The 22,924-nt window shown below is 37.2% G+C and overlaps 1 protein-coding gene across 1 annotated transcript in view; it reads right to left on the bottom strand.

Moving 5' to 3' along the window:
• Nucleotides 1-1,900: 1,900 nt before the first annotated feature.
• The window catches only part of RSF1 (remodeling and spacing factor 1), a 141,176-nt gene continuing 120,152 nt past the window's right edge, over nt 1,901-22,924 (bottom strand). Inside the window, exons 15-16 of the mRNA XM_036747143.1 lie at nt 10,589-10,774; nt 1,901-8,003 (exon numbers count right to left, since the gene is read on the bottom strand). Coding sequence (XP_036603038.1) covers nt 7,438-8,003; nt 10,589-10,774 — 752 coding nt within the window. The 3' untranslated portion in view covers nt 1,901-7,437. The remainder of the gene's footprint in view (nt 8,004-10,588; nt 10,775-22,924) is intronic.

The raw sequence follows: 22,924 nt of genomic DNA, 5'->3' as shown, positions 1-22,924 counted from the left end.
TAAAAACAAAATCCCCATTGCCTTATCATCAGGTGCTTACAAAATGTTGAATTTAAATAAGGGTGGATGATTTGCCTGTGATCAAACTTGCTAGAAGCAGAGCTAGGATTTGAACCTTGTTCTTTCAGACTCCACCAAACTATTATGTACAGATTCTAGGCTAGGGCTTAAAGCAAAAGCTAAGTTTACTAATACAACATGCTAGGTCCGTCAAGTTATTTAAAATTTTTTTATTATGACAACTTAACATGTCATATTTATATGTAATAAATGACAGAAGGTATTATAACAAAAGCATTATGAAAGAAAAAGTTACACAATTAGGCCAGCAGCTATAAAATGGCTTTGGGCCTAGTTTACACACCAAGAGAGTTCTGACCAGACTGTAGTGAGACAACATTGAACATTTCATTAACAAAAATATTGGCACCAGCCTTAACATATTCTGTTTCTCATTTACAAGGTATATAGTATTTAAAGTTGTGCATTGCAATTTTAACACACTAGCTGTTCATAAATTGCAGTTTAACCCCTTAAGCACCGAGGCTACCAGGACTTTCCCACATTATTTTTATGCACAAAATATACATGCTTGTGATAGCATAGTTGTGGAAAAAGAGTGAAAAGTGTCACCAATTTTCTGTGCAATGAGTCACATTTCCAGTTTTTAAAATATATTCTCCCACTACCACATTCATATATATAGAAGAAACCGTCCTATATTTTCCTTTCAGACTTTTAGCAATGATCATGATTCCATCAAGAAATATAAGTTCAGCCTTCTCGCAAGGCTAAGATGTCTATGACCTTATCTGCTGAGCTTCTTAACATTTAACACTGGTCTGTCAAGAACAAAACGAATGGAGGCATTCCCTAAGTCTGAGAACCTAATCCACAAGTTTTATATTTTCTTAGAAACAAAAACAAAAACAAACCCCCAAAACAGATCCAAAGTATAGGAGTAAATAAAGTGTTTCACATAAGCATATCTTAAATTGCAAGGCATGTTCTGGCACCTCTGATCTGATTAGCTCTGAATGCCAGATACTACTACTTAAATAAACAACAAATACACACAGAACCCCCAAATCCCTATCTGCTAGTAAGTTATCTATGTTATTTATGCCAAGGCAGGAGACTCAAGATCACCAGGATTGCACTGATAAAATACACTGAAGAGCCTGTCCTATCTGAAAACTGCAGACAGAAGCTGCACAACAATTGGCTTGATTAGATGTTTATTATGACACTCACGCAGATGAATTTGTCCTAACGGCACCATTGTGCTACACGGAGGACACTGGCATTTAAAGAAGTTTTTTTTTTTAAACTATAGATATGTACTATTTAAAAGAATGAGATTCCAAAATCCATCTTTATTGAAGGAGAGTGGAATTCAAAAACTCAGTAAGATTTTTTTTCTTGCCCTATTTTTAAAGCACATGAATTAGCATCCATGAAAAGCAGAAGTCTAAGTTATAAGTCATAAGCAATTATATGCCTTCCATGTGTTTCAAAAAAACAGTACTGTACTCTGTCCTTGATAGATACAAAAATCACTGGTAGGTTCTTCTGAAAGGATAAAAATCCCAAATTGCAAATGGCTATTGGAGATGAGAACACATCAGGCCAGCTGTGAGATTCCCTTTGAAAAACCAGATAGTCAGAATATGCACTAGTTTTTCTCATCAGGGTCATTCCAGACCCCTGGATCCTGATCACTCATTTATGTGAACAGACATTATAGTTTTGTTTGAGTTTTTGGGAAATGCCTTTGGAGATTTGGGGATGGTGCTTGTGTGAGTTTCCCTGGTTTTGCAGCTCCATTGTGTGGCAGAATTGATCTGCACCCGCAAAATCCAGCTCTCAGGCAGGAGGATGAAAAAGACCATGGCACAAATTGTTAAGCAGTTTTAGTTTTAATTACAGCATAGACCTGTGGATATTCTATCACAAACACAATTGTAAAAATCTACAATCTACTTGGGGTGTTATTTCCCCGCCTCCCACCCCCTTAAAAGCTGTACACAATTATAAAAAATGTCACTCTAAGCAAAATAAATTTTTTTTTTTGCAACGTACAAAATAAGTTAAACGATTTCTGAAGCTCTTGAGTGTTTACTTAAATTTCCAAACAATGGTTTTCTGGATGGCTGTATTTCTAACATGCAGCTACTTGTTCTACCACCAGAACTTAATAAATACAGATTTTAAAACACATTTTACAATAAAATTAAAATTTCTTAATAAACTGAGGAAAGTTAAGAGGAAGTATAAAACTGGAGCTGACAATTCCATTCTTAACTCACACCATCCAGTGGCAAAAGGAGTAAGACATACCTCAGCATATTTTCCAAATTACGTTAAGAAATATGAATTTGAGGTTTCTATTCTACTGAAATTTCTGTTCAACATCCTTTTTTTTTTTTAAAGTTCTCATTCCCAAAGTCTAAATAGCTTATTCAGAAATCATAATTTTTACCCACCCAAAAATCTGGTATGCGGAGGATTATGTATTCTTATACAGGCATTACAATTTAGAATATTTCTGTGCATTAAATTATAATCATTGCAAATGTGCCAGGACTGCTCTTGTAGTGCTTAATTAGCATGGTCACTATTTTCAAGGAACTGCACAAAAATGAAATGGTAAATAAGACTATCAAACCTATGTGAAAATGGCTTTTCAATTGTATATTTAGAAAAAAAAATTGCTGAAGGTAATCTATACAATGCTTAACTCATGGTGATGGGGAAGGTGGGGAAGTGTAAAACAAAAAAAGGCATTACAACGTAGAATCTGAGTCATCTATGTAAAGCTCACTATGAAAAATTTCCGGCCTGTAGTGACTGATGGCAGACCTATTAGGTCCCAAGGACTTGTTCTTTCTCTATTAAAAAAAAAATGACAGCACCTAGAAAACTATTGGCACTCAATAAATGTGAAGTGATAATGCTAACAATAACTTAAGGCAGATCGGAAGAAGAGATTCTTAAAACAATTTACAGTATATAGTCTATACACTGGTGACCACATGCTTCCAGGATGACCGTAACAAAGCAGATCTACAAAGCTCACCCTCCACTTTCAAACCTAGTTGATCTTTAACGTTGGGAATGGTGGGTGACATTGGTGCTGATGAGAAGATGGATTTTGTTTTGGTAAATGATGTTTTTTTAGCTTAGAGATGCTCAGCCACAAAGCCAGCAAACCAGAGACAAATTATACAACTTTGGCAATCACGGCCTACTAGAGAACAGCATTACTTTCTGAAGATGTCAGATCAAGGAGAAGAACATCACTATTATCTTCTGGTCCCATGGCAATGACAGAACCCTCTATTTTAAACATTATTTTCTGTGGAAAAAAAATCTTTGAGATACATTTTCCTGTGTACATGCCAAATTAAACAAATATAAGGTGCTCAAAGAATGCATTCTTTTTCATTACATAGTAGTACTTCTCTAAAGTACAGACTTTTAAAGTTGAGAACTTGTTCAAAGAAAACAAGACTCCTAGTTTGAATAAATAACACAGGAACATGGATAAGTCACAGACACTCATGAGAGTGGAGTATGTTTCTACACTTTAAACTTCATTTTCCTCTTCATAGTGAGGGCTGAGTAAATTGAAAAATCCCTATTTCTAACAGAATCCCTTATATGTGCAACACAGGCTTTAAAAAACTCCTTGTGATGAAAACAGTACCACAAATTCCACTTACATAGACCTGCTTTTCCCCCATCAACTTAGACTGAAGTGACCAATCAGGTTCCTAATGTTATTAAACGAAATGGGCTAGGTTGTGATAACTAAGAACTAGATGACAAATTATTTTGCAATTATTTCATTTAAAAACTTTGAGGAGTTTCTAATGGTTTTAAAAATAACCACTCTTATTTCCTTATCAAGACTGCAATCTTAGCTAGGTCACATATGTGGAAAGTACACAGTTCATCCAAAGATCTCCATTTGGTCATTCACTGTATTTCTTCTTTTGAATTTGCAGTAGTATGTGAGAATCAATAAATATCACATTGAGCATTATTCCATCAGCAGAAAACCTTCAAAGCCAAGCTGCAATTTAACTACAAGTCCTATTCTTTTCCATGACCAAGTTGATTTCATTTTAAAGTATCCAGTGAAAAGGGAGACATTTTTATAAGAAATGAAACTGTCCATTCTTAAATATCCAAATCCTGACTTAATAAGGCTGAATAAAATGAATACACTAGAACCTCTAATAGAGATTTGTTATAGAATGGAATTGGATATAAGGAAGAGTCTAGTTTGGATTTTATCCAAGGGGTTTTACAATACGTAAGCAGCTTTTTTATATGGCAGCCATGGAATGCTCAATGTTACTTTGGGGGGTCTGCGGTAGTCCTAAGTTATTTTCTTATAGTTTTGCAAAAGTATTTGAGCTTTTCTCATTATTTTCACATATCAATGAAAAATATATTTAGAAATCACATTATGGTAAACTTACTTCCTTTGTGGTGATCAAGAAACTCAAGTTTGAGTGTGCCTAACAAGGGGCAGAGCCAGGCTAGGTTTGCTAAGTTCGGCTGAACAGTTATATGCTGTACATACTCAAGACTATGTAGAGAGCAACATTGTAGGTATCAGTGGCTCTAATATACAGATAGGTAGATGGACCTTGGATGAAGGGTTCTACCAGGAGCTGTGGTTGGAACAGTTCTGCCACTTAGTATACAGACGTGGATCCAAAGACCTTAAATATCAGCCGGCCAAAGTGGCCTAACTGCAACTTGCGAGAAGCTGGTACCACAATCAGTGTTTATCTGCCAAACCATCATAAAAATTCACAATTTTCTGCACTGGAGAAATACAAAGAACTTTCTGAATTTCTATACATCAGGCATGTAATAAAAACATATTAATCCTACAACAGTCACATTTTCTGTCTATGTGCCTGAAGTGAAAGTGCAGGTTTTAGGTGGAAGTTGGGGCTGGTGGGTTTCTGGGGTGGGGAGCAAGGAGAAGGCATACATATTATCAAAGGGAAGTTGCCTGCTGGGGTTACGTTTGCTCAGGCGCAAAACAAAACTGGTGCTGGCAGGCACCCTCTCTCTGCCAGCTTGCTTTAAATGAAGTTAAAATGTTAAACCTCTGTAATGTACTCTAAATAACAAAGAGCTTGAATTAAACACTGCATGAATTATAAAGGCATTTTGTGGCCTGTTAATGCAAGTCATTTCTTCCCCTTAAAATGGGACATTCTCTTCAAAATAAAAAGTCACAACTTTCTTAACACAGCATACTATTGGCGCATCCTAATTTTAGGCTGCCTTTGATTATTTTATTTTATTTTTAAAACAGACGAAAAATACATCGCTAGAATCCAACAAAAATATTAATGGACAGGTGAACTTCTACAGAACTAAAGTGAAATAGAATAAAACAGTAAAGAACCAACATCAATAAAAAAAAAACAGCTATAAACTTTGAAGGCCAAAAGTTAAGTCTGCAGATTAAATTGGGGAAGGACACAAAGGGAAGGCAGGCAAAATTTTCTAGAGAGGTATTTATATGTAGTTCTAGTGCCAGCTTTAAAAAATAAAAATAAAAAAAGAAGTGCTTAATTATGGATTGACTAGCACACAAAAGGTTTAATTTGGAGAGGAGATAGGATGTGACCCCTTGGTGCCATTAGCAGGTAACATGCATCCATTGCCAGCAATGGACAGAAAAAAGGGGGAAAAAAAAATCTAAATCCTTCTGGAGAAAAAAAAAAAAGGCTGACCCGAAGTGACCATCTCTGCTTTCAAAAGGATATATGGAAGGTTCATCATAGAGACTATGCTTTGTCCAAATGTTAGGGCTCCTACCTGAAAATGGACAGGATGATACAGAGGCTGAAGAAAAAGAGGGCCATGGTTAGGGTCAACCAGGTGCTCATTTCAATTCCCCACCTCTCTGCTTAAAATGACAGGCACCAGTTCGCCTTAAGTGTGTCAAGGCATATTTAAGTGGATGCTATGCCCATAAACTTAGGAAATACACTGGTTGCTTTCCTTCTTCTTTAGTTTGGTCATGTGAGTAGTATAAATTTGAAGAAAGTTCTAATGGCCAAAGGCAAAAATGACATTTAGAACCTGCTAATATATTCAGGCAGATAATGCTAAAACATGTGTGTGCGCACATACACAGTCTCTCTCTTTCTCACATGCATACGCATACACACACACAAACACACACACTCAGAAACTCAAACTAAAAACCTCCCAAAGGAACTGCTTGGTTTGTAGACTTCAATTTGAAGTAGATACTAAGGGCAAGAACAGATTGGTTAGGAGTCACCTGAAAACCCACTCCCATCATCAGATGTGCTAAAATCCCATTGTCAGCTCAACGTCTCTGGATGTATGGCATATGCACATATCTATATCTATATAGATCTTAAAATGACCTTTCAAATGTTTAAACATTAAGTGGTCAGTTGTCAAAATAATACTTATGCTATCTGTAATGGTTACACTATCTGTTTTGTCATATTGACCAAATATGTACAATCATCACACTGATATTTTCCATGGTACAGTAGGGATGATCTGATCAAATATTCATAAAGCCATTGTAAAAAATTTGCTGCTAGCACAATTTGGCTGTCCAAGCTTCATTATATATGCTTCATGGTACAAATGCTTTTCAGATGATTATTTAAAAAAAAAAAAAAGAAACTCCATTGTAACAGATACTTAAATTAGAGCTCTTACTAATGGTACTTTCTTGGTCTCTTTTTCCAAGTGTGGTTGGTTATCTCCAGTATTAAACAAGTTGATTTCATGAAGGTTTCTACTAAATGAGCTATGGTATGATGTTATCTACAAGTCACAAAACGTGATAATACAGACATGTACTTTTAAATTGTCTGTTAATTGTAATCTGTTATGAATGTTTAAATATAATATATATGTGTGTGTGTGTATATATATATATATATATATTTAATATGAAAACAGTAAAGCACAAGTGCTTTCTCCCACCCCCCAAATTCCATTTTGGGCCCTGACAGATTTGGAATGCATTCTTATCCATCCTTTATCACAAAGTCAAGAGAGCTCAGGAACTATAAAGTCAAAAATATACAAATCTTTTGTTGTTATTAGAATACGGGTTTGTGTGTGTATCTGTGTTTTTTCCATGAATGAAATTACCAAGGACCATGAACTCAGGGGGGAAAAAAAGACAAAAAAAAAACATCAAAGGGAATTTACAGCGATTATTTTATCTTCAAAGTTCAAAACTGGTCACTTCACAGAAAGACTGCAGGGACTGGTGAAATTTTTGCTTCTAAAAAGTGATCCTGTAGTGGAGAGTTTTCTAAGAAAAATAAAACAGCTTTTAGTAACTGGCCCGCTGGTGTGAGAGCTACCGTGGAATAAATTAGCACAAAAATGGAAAAAAAAGTCTTATAACTGTTCACTGTTACAGACATAATCAACAAGGTCAGTCACTCTTAAAAGTTCATCCTCCTCCTCTTCTGGTGCTCCTGCCTCCTGCCCACCACCTGTCCCATTGGGTGCCAGGCTGGCATTGGCTGTGCTGTCCTTGGGGGCTTGAGGTTTTTCAGATGGCTTGCCAATTAAGTTCTCAATTGCCTTGCCAGGGCTCTGTCCATTGGCAGAGGGCAAGTCCACTAAGCTATAGTCCAATGGGCTTTCTACTTTCCCAACGTTTTCAAAGTCCTCTTCCTCATCACTGTCTATCCTATAGGGCTTCCTGGCATGATCATGCTGCCCGTGGGATGTTGAGTGCTTGCTGGCTGCTGCACGCTGCTCCACGTTATCATCAGCATTCTCACCATTTTCCTCCTCATCTGTCTCAATCCGGTGCAGTCTTTTTCGGGCAGGTCGGCCTTCCTCCTCTTCCTCCTCCACTTCCGAACAGTCATTTGCATTTCGACCTCGCTTCCGAACGGACCGTTGAGATTCCTTAGCTGGCTCATCATCATCAGAATTCCTGGACATGTAGCTCTCTGGAACAAGTAGCAGACTTAAAGCCATTAGCAAATCTGATGGCAAACAGACTCTTTAACATTGCTCCCCACCCCTTTGCCAGGGCCTCATTCAATTCATAAATACAAGTATTTATTAAGCCCCTAAGATGTGAAAATCACTGTAGTAAGCATTGGGAAGGCATACACAATTTTTAACATGTTCTCTGCCCCTATTAAGCTCACAATATAGCAAACAAGAAATGATATTTAGTTCCCTATCCTTCAATTCTCTTTCACAGAGAATATTATATGCTGTCTTTGTGACAATTCACAAGAATTGTCAAGAGTTATCCCAATTTTTTTTGCTCCCCCTCCCCCTATTAGACTCCCCTTGAGTCTAATGACTCAGAAATCTCGCACTTTGACTCCAAATCTGGGAGAAATTTGTATGTGACTTCTTTCACGGCCAACTGGTTTTGTTCAATAAACTGGTTGCACACTAAGAAGGTCCTTTCTCTTCCCCTTTTGCCTCTAGTCCTCAAAGTAAGGGAAAGTGTTGTGAACACAGTTATTACATCGTAAGCTCCTCAGGGGCAAGGAACAAGTCTCAGTTATATTTGAATCTCCTGTAGTGCCCAGCACAGTTCATTACATAGGCAGGCACTTGAGAAGTGTTTGTACGGATTTTGAACAAATATATGTGCAAAACTAAGATCCTGATGGCTGAGAAGCATGGTAGATAGAATTAGATACCAAATTCAAGGCTACTACATGTTAATATATGGAAAGAACATTCAACTCATCATGGAAACCTTAATTACATATCTTTAAATCCTCATAGAGAATATATATTTTACTATGTGAAATCAGTGCTTTTAACCACTTAAGGAATGAACAGTTTATTAAATGTGGTGAAATGCCAACACTTGGAAACAATGGAATAAAAAACAGGGAATTATTGACTTTTTCTTAATTTCATAACCAATTTGGCAGATGCTCAATTAATGATATTAATGGAGAGGAGAAATAGTGCAGACAAAACAATTTAAATCAACAATGATTAAATGCTGAGTATGTACAAGGCACAATGGATAATATAAAATTAATTTGTTTTTGGAATGTAGATGTACACACTCCCCAAAAGACATTCAACCTCATACCTAATCTTCTCATGGATTGTTCTGTTAGCAGACCAAGACTCAAAAGTGCAGTGGTTGGGTGGGGGTAGAGGGATAAAAGTAGTCTGGGAGAAGGAAAAAGGGAAGTACAAAAACAATACAATGGATTTAAAATAACTGGAAATTTACAATATAAGAAAAAGGCTGAACCAACTTCAAAATAAATTCCTAAAAAGTTGTCAACAAACTATTTCAGACCTCTTAAATGTCATCATGTCATATTATCCTACTGGCTACCCATTTTAAAAAAATGTACAAATATCATTATGAAAATGTTTAGCTCAAAGAAAAAAAGATTTTGGGAAGATAATTCTGTCTTGCCTTGAATCCTGCCTTTCCCCTGAAATCCCTACACCAGCTCAGAGCACCCAGAACCCACGTGGGCTGTCAGATTAGCTCATAGGGTTTGGATGAGATGGAAACCAGAACTCTCTTCTTTCTGTGGAGACCACTAGGTCTTACCATTTGTACCGCAACTAAAGTCCTTCTGCCCTTACTTCTATCCCATGCAGGACTCCAGCACTGTAATCTGACTTACTGACATTGCCAAAGGACCTCTGGGCTTTGCCATCAGCCCCCACAACTGGGCCCTTAGGATTTCTGGGCCTTTCCAGGTACCCTTTAGCTGAACTCTCCTTTCCCAATAAAGATGTGAGGTCTCTGAGAGCAGAGAATATTTCACATTTTTAATTTGTATCCTTTAGCACTTAGGAGCACAGGGTTTGGCACATAGTAAACACCCAATAAATGCTTTTTCATTCATGAATAATGCTTCAAGTAGGTACTGTATGAAATGATCCCTAATAGTCCATTGAACTCTGAGAATCTTGAGAAGGATCTCATTTTATCCACCATGGGTGTGAAAAACAGTTGTAATGCTTGGAGTTTTAAAAAGATGATTTAATTTCTAATTGAAACTATATGATTTAAGCAAGAAACAAAAGCTATGTAGCTTCTGATATACCATATTTACTTTAAGCATCTGTAATTTTATAAATGTGAGCACTTCTTCCAGCAAAGCAAATTATCAGCATACCTATGAGTTGGTAAATGGCATTTCAAGAGTTGGTGTGGCCAAAAGAATCGATCACAGTGTGGCCAGCCTGGTGAGGAGCCTCTCTGATGTTTTCCAGGTTTCTTAGAGAAAGAGTCTATAATACCAGGGCTATACACACAGCCCTTCCAGAACTGTAGGACCTACAGTATACTCTGGACTCTGCTTACACAGCCTTTGAGATGACATGGCAGAAAAGCCCAAAACAATCACATAGCAAAATATTATGATAAAAATATAATTAATAACCAGGAAAACCAAGAAGTTCAATTTTATGAAAAATTCTTAGAGATTTATATCTCATCATAAGATTGCTATATTCTGCATGTCTTATTTGAGGTCAATAACCCACTTCCAACAAAGTTTTAATAAACTGATATCTTATTCCTTACCTTCACTATCTGAGCTGGAAAGCCTACGTTTGTGAACTCTTCTCATTTCCTTCCCATATCTGAAGCTCTTCTGGGAACCATCACTTTCTGAGTCTTCCTTATAGTTAACTTGCCTTTTCTGGTTCCTTCTGGACCTTCTCCGTCTAGTTTCCAGGTAATCTTCACTGTAATCACTATAATCACTCTCTGTTTAAAAGGATATCGAATAAAACAACAAAAAGAGAATCCGATTAGTTTTTATTAAAATTAGAAATTTTGTATATTAGAAACTACAATTTTCACTGTTATAAACTGAATGTTGCTAAAAGGGTCATTTGTGCTTTAGATATACTGTCAAACATCAAAAATCTGCACATTTATTATTTTCCTTAACTAATGCATATCATTCAATAAATGCCTGTAAAATTAAACAACAGATTCTCTAACCAACTTGGGGTATGAAATATTAGAACTTTTAAATGTTTACTTAGAGAGTATCTGGGGCCAGAATGCTGTCAGATAAAGAGTGAGTCCAGGGTGGGGTCAAAATGGTGGAGCAGAGGCAGCAGCCCAGTTGAACTCTCAATATTCCCCTCCAAATAACTTCTACAATAACATCAAAGTGAATTCTGGACTGGCATAGCCAACAGTAAGTCATAGTGACAAATCTTTCCAACTGAGACAGCTTAAGAGATACAGAGGAGAGGTGTGTAGGTAGGTGCCAGCCCGGATCCCATGTGTTAGCAATACCAGCAGCAGGCCTTGGAGGCAGCTTCTGGGGTTCTCGGTCCAGAGACAGTAAGGGGACCAGACAACAGGTCAGAAACAGATTATAGGAGATTCTGAACTGAACCTGGTACTGTCTGGAAACTATTACCCACACTCAGTTCTGGGTCACAGTTCCAGGGTAGAGAGGAGCGCTTGTGGTCAGTCATAAGAAGCCCTGGTCACAGTTCCAGGGCCAAGAAGAACATTAAAACTTTTGGCTGCAGGGGAGCAGGGGCCCTTCCTGGGTAAAGACCAGAGTGTAGACCAGGACAGCAGAGATGATACCTCTCCTCCAGATAACATTACTTTGGAAACACAAAAAACTTGCAGTCCCGCAGAACTAGCTCTGAAAAGAGCAGCATGAAAAAGCCTGAAGCTTGGAACAGTGAGCAGAGTCTAACGTTAAGGGATAAGAGTGGCAGAGAAAAAAATTGGGTAATGAAATGAGTGATGTAAGAAAATTATGAAAAGAGGATTAACACAGTTTGGTAAAAGAGGCACAAAAATACTGAAGAAAACAACACTTTAAAACGCAGAATTGGCCAAATGGAAAAAGAGGTACAAAAGCTCAGTAAAGAAGATGATTCCTTAAAAATTAGAATTAGGCAAGTGGAGGCTAATGACTTCATGAGACGTTGAGAAACAATGAAACAAAGTCACAGGAATAAAAAATAGAAGACAATGAGAACATTTGGAAAACAACTGGAAAAACAACTGACCTGTAAAAACAGATTGAGGAGGGACATTTTAAGAATTTTGGGACTACATGGAAAGCCATAATTATAATAATAATAAAAAAGAGCCTAGACATCATATCTGAAGAAATTGTAAAGGAAAACTACCTTGATATTTTAGAACCAGAAGGGAAAATAGCAATCAGGATCCACTAATAACCTCCTTGAAAGAGCTCCCAAAATGAAAATTCCTAGAATTACAGCCAAATTCCAAAACTTCCAGGTCAAGGAGAAAGTACTGCAAGCAGCCAGAAAAAAACCATATCGTGGAGCCCTAGTTAAGATTCACACAAGACTTAGCAGCTTCCATGTTTAAAGGAGCAGAGGGCTCACAATATGATACTCCAGAATGCAAAGTAGCTAGGATTGCAACCAAGAATAACCTACCCAGCAAAACTGAGTATAACACTTAAGGGGGAAAAATGTATACTTAATGAAACATAGGACTTCTAAGCATTCCTGATGGAAGGACCAGAGCTGAATAGAAAATCTAACATTCAAACACAAAGCTCAAGAGAAACATAAGAGGGTAAATATGAAAAGAGAGATCATAAATTTGAATCAGTTCCCTATATGTCTTAGTTATACGGTTGTTGTAAAGATCAAATGAGATGTCTGTAAAATATTTGCTTAAACCATAAAGGGCTAAATATTTTTTGACAGATAGGGATTGGACTGGTGATATCATTGGCAAAGGGATGAGAAAACTCTCTCTACACGAAAACGAAGAAGCTTGTTATCTGCAAGTTAGTCTTGAAGTGATGCCTTGACCACTGAGAGGTTCAAGGACTTGTGGAGGATCATATATAGAAAAAGAATTTTCTAATTTCTAATTTTCATCATATATGCAGAATAAGCAGGTATATGCCAGGTGGTCCTGGCAGGCTCTCCATCTACCGTGCAACATTGCTTCTTATATACTTTATTATGGGGAGTTATTATTATTATTATTCATTAACAGGCCTTAGCACACCTTAGCTTGGTTTGAAGGTAGAAGACTTGGGTTCCAACCCCAGCTCAAATTATTACCTATCTTATTTTAGGCAATTTGGTTTCCTTATCGGCAAAATAGAAGAGGTCTGGAAAATCACAAAAGACAAACCAGAATATTTTGATTATATAAAATTAATAAAATTTTATATGAATAAAATCAATGTGATTAGAATATGAAAAATGTCATCCTCAGAATTCTACCAAAATTTTAAAGGAAAATTTCTACTTATACGCCACAAATTATTCTCAAAAATTGATAATGCACCCTACAAGAATTCCTTTATGAGACAAATATTGTCCTGTTACCCAAAGCTGGGAAAGATAAAACATGAAAGGAAAACTATAGACCAATATCATTAATGAATATTGACTCAAAATTTTTAAACAAAATCCTGTCAAACACACTACAGCGATTTACCTAAGAAATCATTTATTGTGACCGAGGGGATTTATACCGGGGATGCAAAGACCAACCTTAGGAAGTCAATCAACACAATCATATTAGAGACCATGCCATCCCAAACCATGTGATCATCATGCAGAAAAAGCCTTTAACAAAGCAGAGCACTCTTTTATTACTAAAAACCCTACAAGTATAGGCATAGAGGGACTGTTTACTGATATCATAAAAAGTTACGTATCTAAAAACAAATGTAGCTAGGGAGTGCAGTGGGCAAGCTGCTGGGCCTGGAGTCAGTAAAACCTGAGTTCAAATATGGCTGTGTGATCCTGGGAAAATTATTTAACCCTGTTTGCCTCAGTTTCCTCATCTATAAAATGAGCTGGAGAAGGAAATGGCAAATCAGTCCAGTATATTTGCCAAGAAAAGCCCAAATAGGGTCACAAAGAGTCAGACACGACTGAAAAACAACAGCAACAACAACAAAAAAACAAGTACCACATGCAATGCACTAAGCTCTCTTCCAAAAAACGTGGGATTGAAATAAGGGCGCCTCCACTCTCAGTGCTGTTACTTGCTATAGTTCTGGAAATGCTAGCAGTAGCAAAAACACAAGAGAAAAGAAGCATAAAGATAGGTAAAGAAGAGATAAAACTACCCTTATTTGCTGATGGTATGTTGGTATACTTGGAAAATGTTAGGGAATGATTAGAGATATTTAGGCAATTAATAATTTCAAAAAAGTTGAATGTTACAAAATAAACCCTCAAAAATCAATAGCATTTTTATACAATGATAACAACAAAATCCAAGATGCTAAAATGGAAGGGAAAATCCTATTTCAAATCAGTACAAAATATATAAAATATCGGGGGATCAACCTATTAAACCATGCAAAAGACCTGTCTAGATTCAATTACAAAGTACTTCTTAAAGCAATAAAGAGCAACTTAGAATAGCTGGAGAAATATTCAGTGTTTATGGCTAGGCTGTGCCAATATAAAAAAAATGATAATGCTACCAAAATCCAGGGCTCTTTCCACTAGGACTATGAAACTTAAGGTTACAAAGGGATCTCACAAATTATTTAGCCACTGACCAACAGAGTGACCATTAACAGAGAGCATATTTAATATTCTTTTTCTATTTATTTATATATTTAATAATATATAAATTATTATAGTTAAAATTAAAAAAAATTAATATTATACATAATGTGCCCTTACCTTTTTATACCAATGGGGAGGGGGAGGGGAGTGTGGTTCAACATCAAAGCAGAGGAGGAGACAGGAAGGAAGGAGAGAAAACAAATGCTTTTTTGTTGAAAAAAAAAAAAAAAAAGTAAAATTTAAATAGTTACATAAGAAACTGAAAGTATACAGCCAATAAAAATGTTTGTTGATGTGATTTAGTCTTCTTACAGGGACTCCTCCACAAGACCTCTCTATACCTCAGCAGACAGTTTCATTGGTTGCTGTGGCTGAATAAAAATTATCACTTGATGTCCAACATACTGATAAGCCTCTGTAATCTTAGGGATGATATAGACACATGGTATGTTCCCAGGCTTGCACAAGAAGTCTTTAACCTTGGTAGGAATTTCCAGAGTCCCAGCATAGCCTTTGTGAACTAAAGACTACTTCTATGATGAGGCATTCAAGGTTTGTTGCTTTTGGGGTGTTGTTTTGTTTTCTGGGTGATGAATGGTTCACAGAATAGGCTCTTTCTCTTCATCATGTCATGATACAAGTATATGGATCAATGATGTCACATTACTTCTTGTGTCAGGTGAATAATAAAGATCAAAATCACACTATTACTTTTAGGAAAGTATGAGAGCAAGCTGAGACAAATGATGTATTGATTGAGAAGCTAATGCCACTAGATAAGTCTCTGAAGAAGCAGCTTAAAATAGAAGGATATTTTGTACCCTTTGCTTTGAACTTTCAATGAGAAAACCTAATTTCTCACTTCTCTGAGCTCTTGTAACACTAATGGTTCTGCACTACTCATTTCTGCAAGTGCTTTCTAATAACTTACATTCCTATATTGTTTTAAGAATCACAAAAAAACTATTAACAATAGCCAACAAAATTATATATGGTAAAGTTTGCAAAGTGCTTTACATAAACCATCTCATTTGGACCTTATAATAATCTTAGGAGGTTAAGAATTATTGCCTCCATTAAACAGAGAAAGAAATTGGCTGTGCTAGGTCTGAAAGGCCAAGTAATGGAGGGGGTGGAGCCAAGATGTCGGCTGGAAAGCAGGGACTTCCCTAAAGCTCTCCCCCAGGACCCTCCAAACACCTATAAAAAACGGCTCTGAACAAACTCTAGAACTGCAGAACCCATGAAATAGCAGTGGGAAGCAGGGCTCCAGCCCAGGACAGCCTGGATGGTTGCGGGGTAAGGTCTATTGCACTGTGCTGGAAGCGGAGCCAAGCAGAGCCCAGCGTGAGCCACGCCCAGACCAACCAGACTGGGAGCAGGGTGGAACAGGCCACAGCACCCTGAATCAGTGAGCTGCGGCAGTTACCAGACTTCTCAACCCACAAACACCAAAGACAACAGAGAAGGTTAGTGGGAAAAGCTGCTGGAACAGAGTGAAAGGAATCTGTGGTCTGGCTACCGCCCCGGGGGAAGCGGAGGTGATGCAGCTCTGAGGCTGTTTACAGAGCTACAGGGGCAGTTGCTTCAGTCCCCAGGCCCACCTGGTGGGAGGAATTAAGTGACGGATCTGAGCAGGAGTGCAGAGCCAGCTTAGATCTGAGTCCAGGTCAAGATTGGCAGTTCTTGGGGGAGGAGTAGCGCTGGTGCGGCAGAGCTTGCTCTGTAGCTCTGAAAACAACAGCGGAACCCCTCAAGCTTGGGACAAAGTACTGTCTACGAGCAGTTATACCCCGACAAAAAACTCAAGGGTCAAGTAAGTTGGCTGGGAACATGGTCAGGCAGCGAAAATGCACTCAGAATCAGACTCAGACTTTGGAATCTTTCTTGGGTGACAAAGAAGACCAAAACATACAGCCAGAAGAAGTCAACAAAGTCAAAGAGCCTACATCAAAAGCCTCCAAGAAAAACATGAACTGGCCTCCTCAGGTCATGGAAGAGCTCAAAAATGATTTGGAAAAACAAGTAAGACAAGTAGAGGAAAAATTGGGAAGAGAAATGAGAGTGATGCAAGAAAACCATGAAAAACAAGTCAATGACTGGCTAAAGGAGACCCAAAAAAATACTGAAGAAAATAACACCTTAAAAAATAGACTAACTCAAAAAGCCAATGAGGAGAAGAATGTCTTGAAAGGCAGAATTAGCCAAATGGAAAAGGAGGTCCAAAAGACCACTGAAGAAAATACTACCTTAAAAATTAGACTGGAGCAAGTGGAAGAGAGTGACTTTATGAGAAATCAAGATATTATAAAACAGAACCAAAGGAACAAAAAAAAATGGAAGACAATGTCAAATATCTCATTGGAAAAACCACTGACTTGGAAAACAGATCCAGCAGAAAAAAAGAGCCTAGATATCAACTTTGAAGAAATTATCAAGGAGAACTGCTCTGATATTCTAGAGCCAGAGGGTAAAATAGAAACGGAAAGAATCCGCCCATCGCCTCCTGAAAAAGATCCCCTAAAGAAAACTCCTAGGAATATTGTCACCAAATTCCACAGCTCCCAGATCAAGGAGAAAATACTGCAAGCAGCCAGAAAGAAACTATTTGAGTATTGTGGAAACACAATCAGGATAATACAAGATCTAGCAGCTTCTACATTAAGGGATCGAAGGGCTTGGAATATGATATTCCAGAGGTCAATGGAGCTAGGATTAAAACCAAGAATCACCTACCCAGCAAAACTGAGCATAATGCTCCAAGGCAAAACATGGACTTTCAATAAAATAGAGGACTTTCAAGCTTTCTCAGTGAAAAGACCAGAGCCGAATAGAAAATTTGACTTTCAAACACAAGAATCAAGAGAAGCATGAAAAGGTAAACAGGAAAGAGAAATCATAAGGGACTTACTGAAGTTGAACTGTTTTGTTTACATTCCTACACGGAAAGATGATGTGTATAACTCATGAGACCTCAGTATTACAGTAATTGAAGGGAATATACATATATATGTATACACACACATATATACACATACATACATACATATATATACATACTATATATATACAGACAGAGGGCACAGGGTGAGTTGAATATGAATATGATATCTAAAAAAATAAAATCAAATTAAGGGATAGGAGAGGAATATATTGAGAGAGGGAGAAAGGGAAAGATAGAATGGGGTAAATTACCTCACCTAAAAATCAATGCTGAAAACTAAAAATATCAAATAAAACAAAATTAAAAAAAAAAAAATGACAGATCAAGTAATTAAATGAGTCTGTATCACAACTTCCTGACTCCAGAAGTATATCCATCATTCCCTGCTGCCTTAGGCTGCTCTTGTTTCATGGCTTAAGTGTGATTTCCCCCAAATTTTTCTGTATTCTCCATAAAACCGAGCATATGTAAAAAGCTCAATAAATATTAACTGATTTGAATTTCACTTCATGCTCTAAGATCGTATTCACAATTATCAGATCATGAAGGGGACCATGGCACAACGGAATGTCCACTTTGACACTCTGGTCCAATTTACCTATTATCATCACTTGGGTAAGCCCTCTTTTGAAAAACTTCCATCCTCTATACCAACTCCCAAACAGACATTTCAAATTGGATGTTTCCAAAGATACCTCAAAGTCAATGTGGCCAAAACAAAATCCATTATTTTACCCTTCCCCATAAAAAATATACAACAAAAAGGAAAACAAGATAAAATAGAAAACAAAAAACCACCACCAATTTTAAAAATAAAGAAATGAAAAAGAAATTCCCTTCAAATAACCTTTGTTCCAAACTTCCCAAGTTTCAAACTTTCTTTTGAAGTCAACTGCCATTATTTCAGTCTCCCAAATTGCAAACTTAGTGCTCAACAACTCCTGATTCTCCCTCCATATATCCAATTAATTATTTTTCAAGATTGCAAAGAATTTTTCACCAATAATTTTTTATTTCATTAAATATTTCTCAATTACACATAAGCATTTTAAAACACTTGTTTCTAAAAGAATTTTTGAGTTCCAAATCCCCCTTCCACCCTCTTGAGAAAGGAATTTTATATAAATTATATATGTGAAGTTAGACAACACATATTTCCATATTAACAATATTCCAAAATTAAACAGACCAAAAATAAGTAAAAAAGAAATATGCTTCAATCTGCATTCAGACTCATCAGTTTTTTCACTGGAGGATGAATAGCATTTTTCATCATATGTCCTTCAGAACTATCTTGGATCATTGTCTTAATCAGAATAGCTAACTCCCTCACAGTTGATCACTATTATGATATTACTGTGTACAATGTTCTTCTGGTTCTGCTCACTTCACTTTACATCAGTTCACCTAAGTCTTCCCAGGTTTCTCTGAAAGCATCCCTTTCATCATTTCTTATAGCACAATAGCATTCCATCACAATCATCATATACCACAACTTGTTCAGCCATTTTCCAAACTGACTGGCATCCCCTTGATTTCCAATTCTTTGCCATCATAAACAGCTGCTAGAAACAATTTTGTACACATAGTCTTTTTCCTTTAAAAAAAAAAAAACTCTTTAGGACACAGCCCTACTACTGGTATTGCTGGGTCAAAGGGTATCCACAGTTCTATAGTCCTTTGGGGACAGTTCCAAAATGCTCTCCAGAATGGCTAGATCAGTTCACAACTCCACCAATAGTGCTTTAGTGTCCCAATATGCCCACCTCTCCTCCAACATTTCTCATTTTCCTTTTTGTCATATTAGCCAATCTGACAGGTGTAAAACAATACCTCAGGGTTCTTTTAATTTGCATTTCTTTAATAAATAGGGATGTAGAGCATCCCTACATGACTACAGATAGCTTTGATCTCTTCTTCTGAAAAATGCTTGTCCATATCCTTTGACCATTTATCAATTGTGGAATGACTTGAATTTTTATAAATCTGACTCATTCTCTTTATATTTGAGAAATGAGGCTTTATCAGAGAAACTTGCCATAAAACTTTTTTCTGAGTTAGGATTACTATGTATTTCCCTACATTCTATTTTTACTCCTATTTATCTTTCTATCTCCTTTAATCCTGTCCCTCCTCTAAAATGTTTTACTTCTAACCACCTCCCCTAATCTGTCTTCCCTTATATCAGCTCCCTCTTCTCTTATATCCTTGCCTCCTACTTCCCTGTAGGGTAAAATACCTGAGTGTGTATTTTATTCCCTCTCTGCGACAATTCTGATGAGAGTAAGGTTCAAGCACTTTCTGTTGCCTCCTCATCTTCCTATCCACTGTATAAGCTCTTTCACACCTCTTTTTTTTTTGAGATAACTTCCCCCATTCTATTACTTTTCCCTTCCCCCTTGTCCCAGTGTATCTTTCTTTTTCACCTCTTAATTTTATTTTTTAAAACTATCATCCCATTATAAACTCACAACTATATCCTCTGTCTATGTATACTCCTTCTAACTGTCCTAATATTGAGGTCTTAGAAGTTACAAGTATCATCTTTCTATGTACGAATGTAAACAGTTTAACCTTACTGAATCCCTTATAATTTCTCTTTCCTCTTTACCTTCTTATGTTTGAGTCTTATATTTGAAATCAAATTTTCTATTCAGCTCTGGTCTTTCCATCAGAAATGCTTGAAAGTCCTCTATTTCATTAAATATCCATTTTTTCCCCTGAAGACTTATAGTCAATTTTGGTGGGTAAGGTTGTAATCCTTTGCCATCCACATATCATATTCCAAGCCCTCCAAACCTTTAATGTAGAAGCTGCTAAGTCTTTTGTTATCCCCACTGTGGCTGCACAATATTTGAATGGTTTCTTTTTGGCTGCTTGCAATATTTTCTCCTTGATCTGGGAATTCTGGAACTGGGCTATAATATTCCTGGGAGTTTTCATTTGGGGATCTCTTTCAGAAGTAGTTTTTTATCCTCTAGTTCTAAAATATCAAAGCAGTTCTCCTCGATAATTTCTTGAAATATGATGTGTTGGCAAATTTTTTGATCATGACCTTCAGGTAGTACAATTATTCTTAATCATCTCTCCCCAATCTATTTTTCAGATCAGTTGTTTTTCCAATGAGATAGTGTGCATTGTGTTCTCTTTTTTCTCATTCGTTTGATTTTTTTTTTTTTGTTTCTTGATGCCTCATGAAGTCATTAGCTTCCACTTGCCCAATTCTAAATAGTTCTTTTCTTCAGTGTATTTTTGTACCTCTTTTTCCATTTGGTCAATTCTGCTTTTTAAAGAATTCTTCTCTTCAGTGGATTTTTGTGCCTCTTTTACCATTTGGCCTATTCTCTCTCTTTTTTTAAAGTGTTATTTTCTTCTTTTTTGTGCCTTTTTTTACCAAGCTGTTGACTCTTTTCTCTTTTTGTTCAATATGCCAGTTTGTTTTAAAAATTAAACTTCGATATAGTTACAAAAATGTCCTCTGTGCAATTTACAAATAGTGGACACAAATTCTTATTATAATGACATAGCAGAAAAATTCCATATATGCTATAAAAATGCTATTCAAAATTTTCAATTAAGTCACTTCAAAAGGGACCTAAAATGTTATATCATGCACTTGATAACTTTTTAAAAATAATGTTTGTTCCAATTACATTATAAAGACAATTTTTAACATTCATTTTTAAAGTGAAATTTTGAGTTCCAAATTTTCTCCCTCCCTCAGACAGTAAGCAATTTGATATAAGTTATATATATGCAATCATATAAAACATATTTCCGTATTAGTGTTGACTATTTTCTTGCATCACTCTCATTTCTTTCCCCAATTTTCCTTCTATCTCTCTTATTTGATTTTTAAAATCCTTCTGGAGTTCTTCAAGGAATTCTTTTTTTTTTCCTTATTTGAGGCCTTGCATATAGGTGTTTAGATTTTGTTGCCTTCTAATTTGTGTTTTGACCTACTTTGTCACCACAGTAACTTTCTACGGTCAGGTTCTTTTTGTTGTTTGCTTATTTTCTCAGCCTATTTCTTGACTTTTAATTTTATGTTAAAGTTGGACTCTGCTCCTGGGGTAGAGGGGGCACTGTCCCAAGCTTCAGGTTTTGGATGTTGCTGTTTTTCAGACCTAGTTTGGGGGGGAAGGAGCAGGGATGTCTATAAGCTTTCAGTTTTTCCAAGGTGATATGATCTAAGGAGAGGTGTAATTACTGCTCTCCTGGTCTATGCTCTGGTCTGAGAGCAAATAAAAACACTCTTTTCCACCCTGGAATTGTGACCAGGGTCATTGCTCCTGTTAGTGCTCCTCCTGGTCCTAGGAATTCAACTTGGACCACATATGGGCAATGTAACAGGGTCTGGCACCAAGTGCCAGCAAGGGGTTGCCTCTCTTTCTGACCAGTTGTCCAATCCCCTTACATCTGTGGGTTGAAAGCTCAGGAAGTTGCCTCCACGGCTGTTGAAGCAGCTGCTGCCCCCAAGGCCTGTTGCTGGCTTGCTGCACTGCACTCCTCTCTCACCCTGATGAGACAGACCTTTCCTGCCAATCTTCCAAATTGTCTTGGGCTACAAAATTATTTTACCCAGTCCCTTTGTTTGTTCTACTACTCCAGAATTCATTTTCAGGCATTACTTAAAAAGTTGTTTGAAGGGTAATATGGGAAAGTTCAGGGAAGTCCCTGCCTTTATCTTACCATCTTGCCTCTGCCGCCATTAAGTCTTTTCTCATCCCAACTGTTAGTGGCTCCACTTGAAAACAACCTTGCATGTAACTACTCTGCTACAGGCAGCTGTAACACCAATTTAGATTTGAAGATCCTTCCCACCCATTAATAGGCCATGTGACCTGCTTACTTCACAGGAAGCCTAAGACACATGTGGTGGGAGGAGCTTGCTGAGAGGAAAAGGAAATTGTGTCACAGGCAATGCTGAGAGAGCAGTTACGGCAGTTAGAGCTGAGGGAAAGAACAGACGTGCTGTGCTGTGAGTGTGATTGTGGGAAGGCCCCAGCAGGGGGCGGATGGTTCTGGGCTGGAGAGGTTCTCTGTGGTGCTACCGTGTATCGAATTCTTTGCTGCTGTGACAGACTGGGTGTATAGGTTTTGTGATCTAGTTATCTGGTGTCCGAATAAACGGTTTACTTCTTCTACCTTCTATGTGGAGTCTCATATTTTGCAATATAGAACCACATAGGCATTTTGACAATGATCACCTATATCGTGATCATTGCCTTGCTGACACAGCAGCTAGGCTGCACAGTGCGTCAAATCAGTGGACTTGGGAGTCAGGAACACCTGAGTTCAAATTCCAACACTTAGTGACCCTGGGTAAATTGCTTAGCATCACTGCCTCAGTTTCCTCAACTGTAAAATGGGGATAGTAATAGTAGCTACCTCATAAGGTTATTGTAA

Source organism: Trichosurus vulpecula, chromosome 2, assembly GCF_011100635.1.
Source record: "Trichosurus vulpecula isolate mTriVul1 chromosome 2, mTriVul1.pri, whole genome shotgun sequence".
Classification (NCBI taxonomy): Eukaryota; Metazoa; Chordata; class Mammalia; order Diprotodontia; family Phalangeridae; genus Trichosurus; species Trichosurus vulpecula.
The sequence above is the reverse complement of the archived record's forward strand: the minus strand, read 5'-3'. Positions and strand labels throughout refer to the sequence as shown.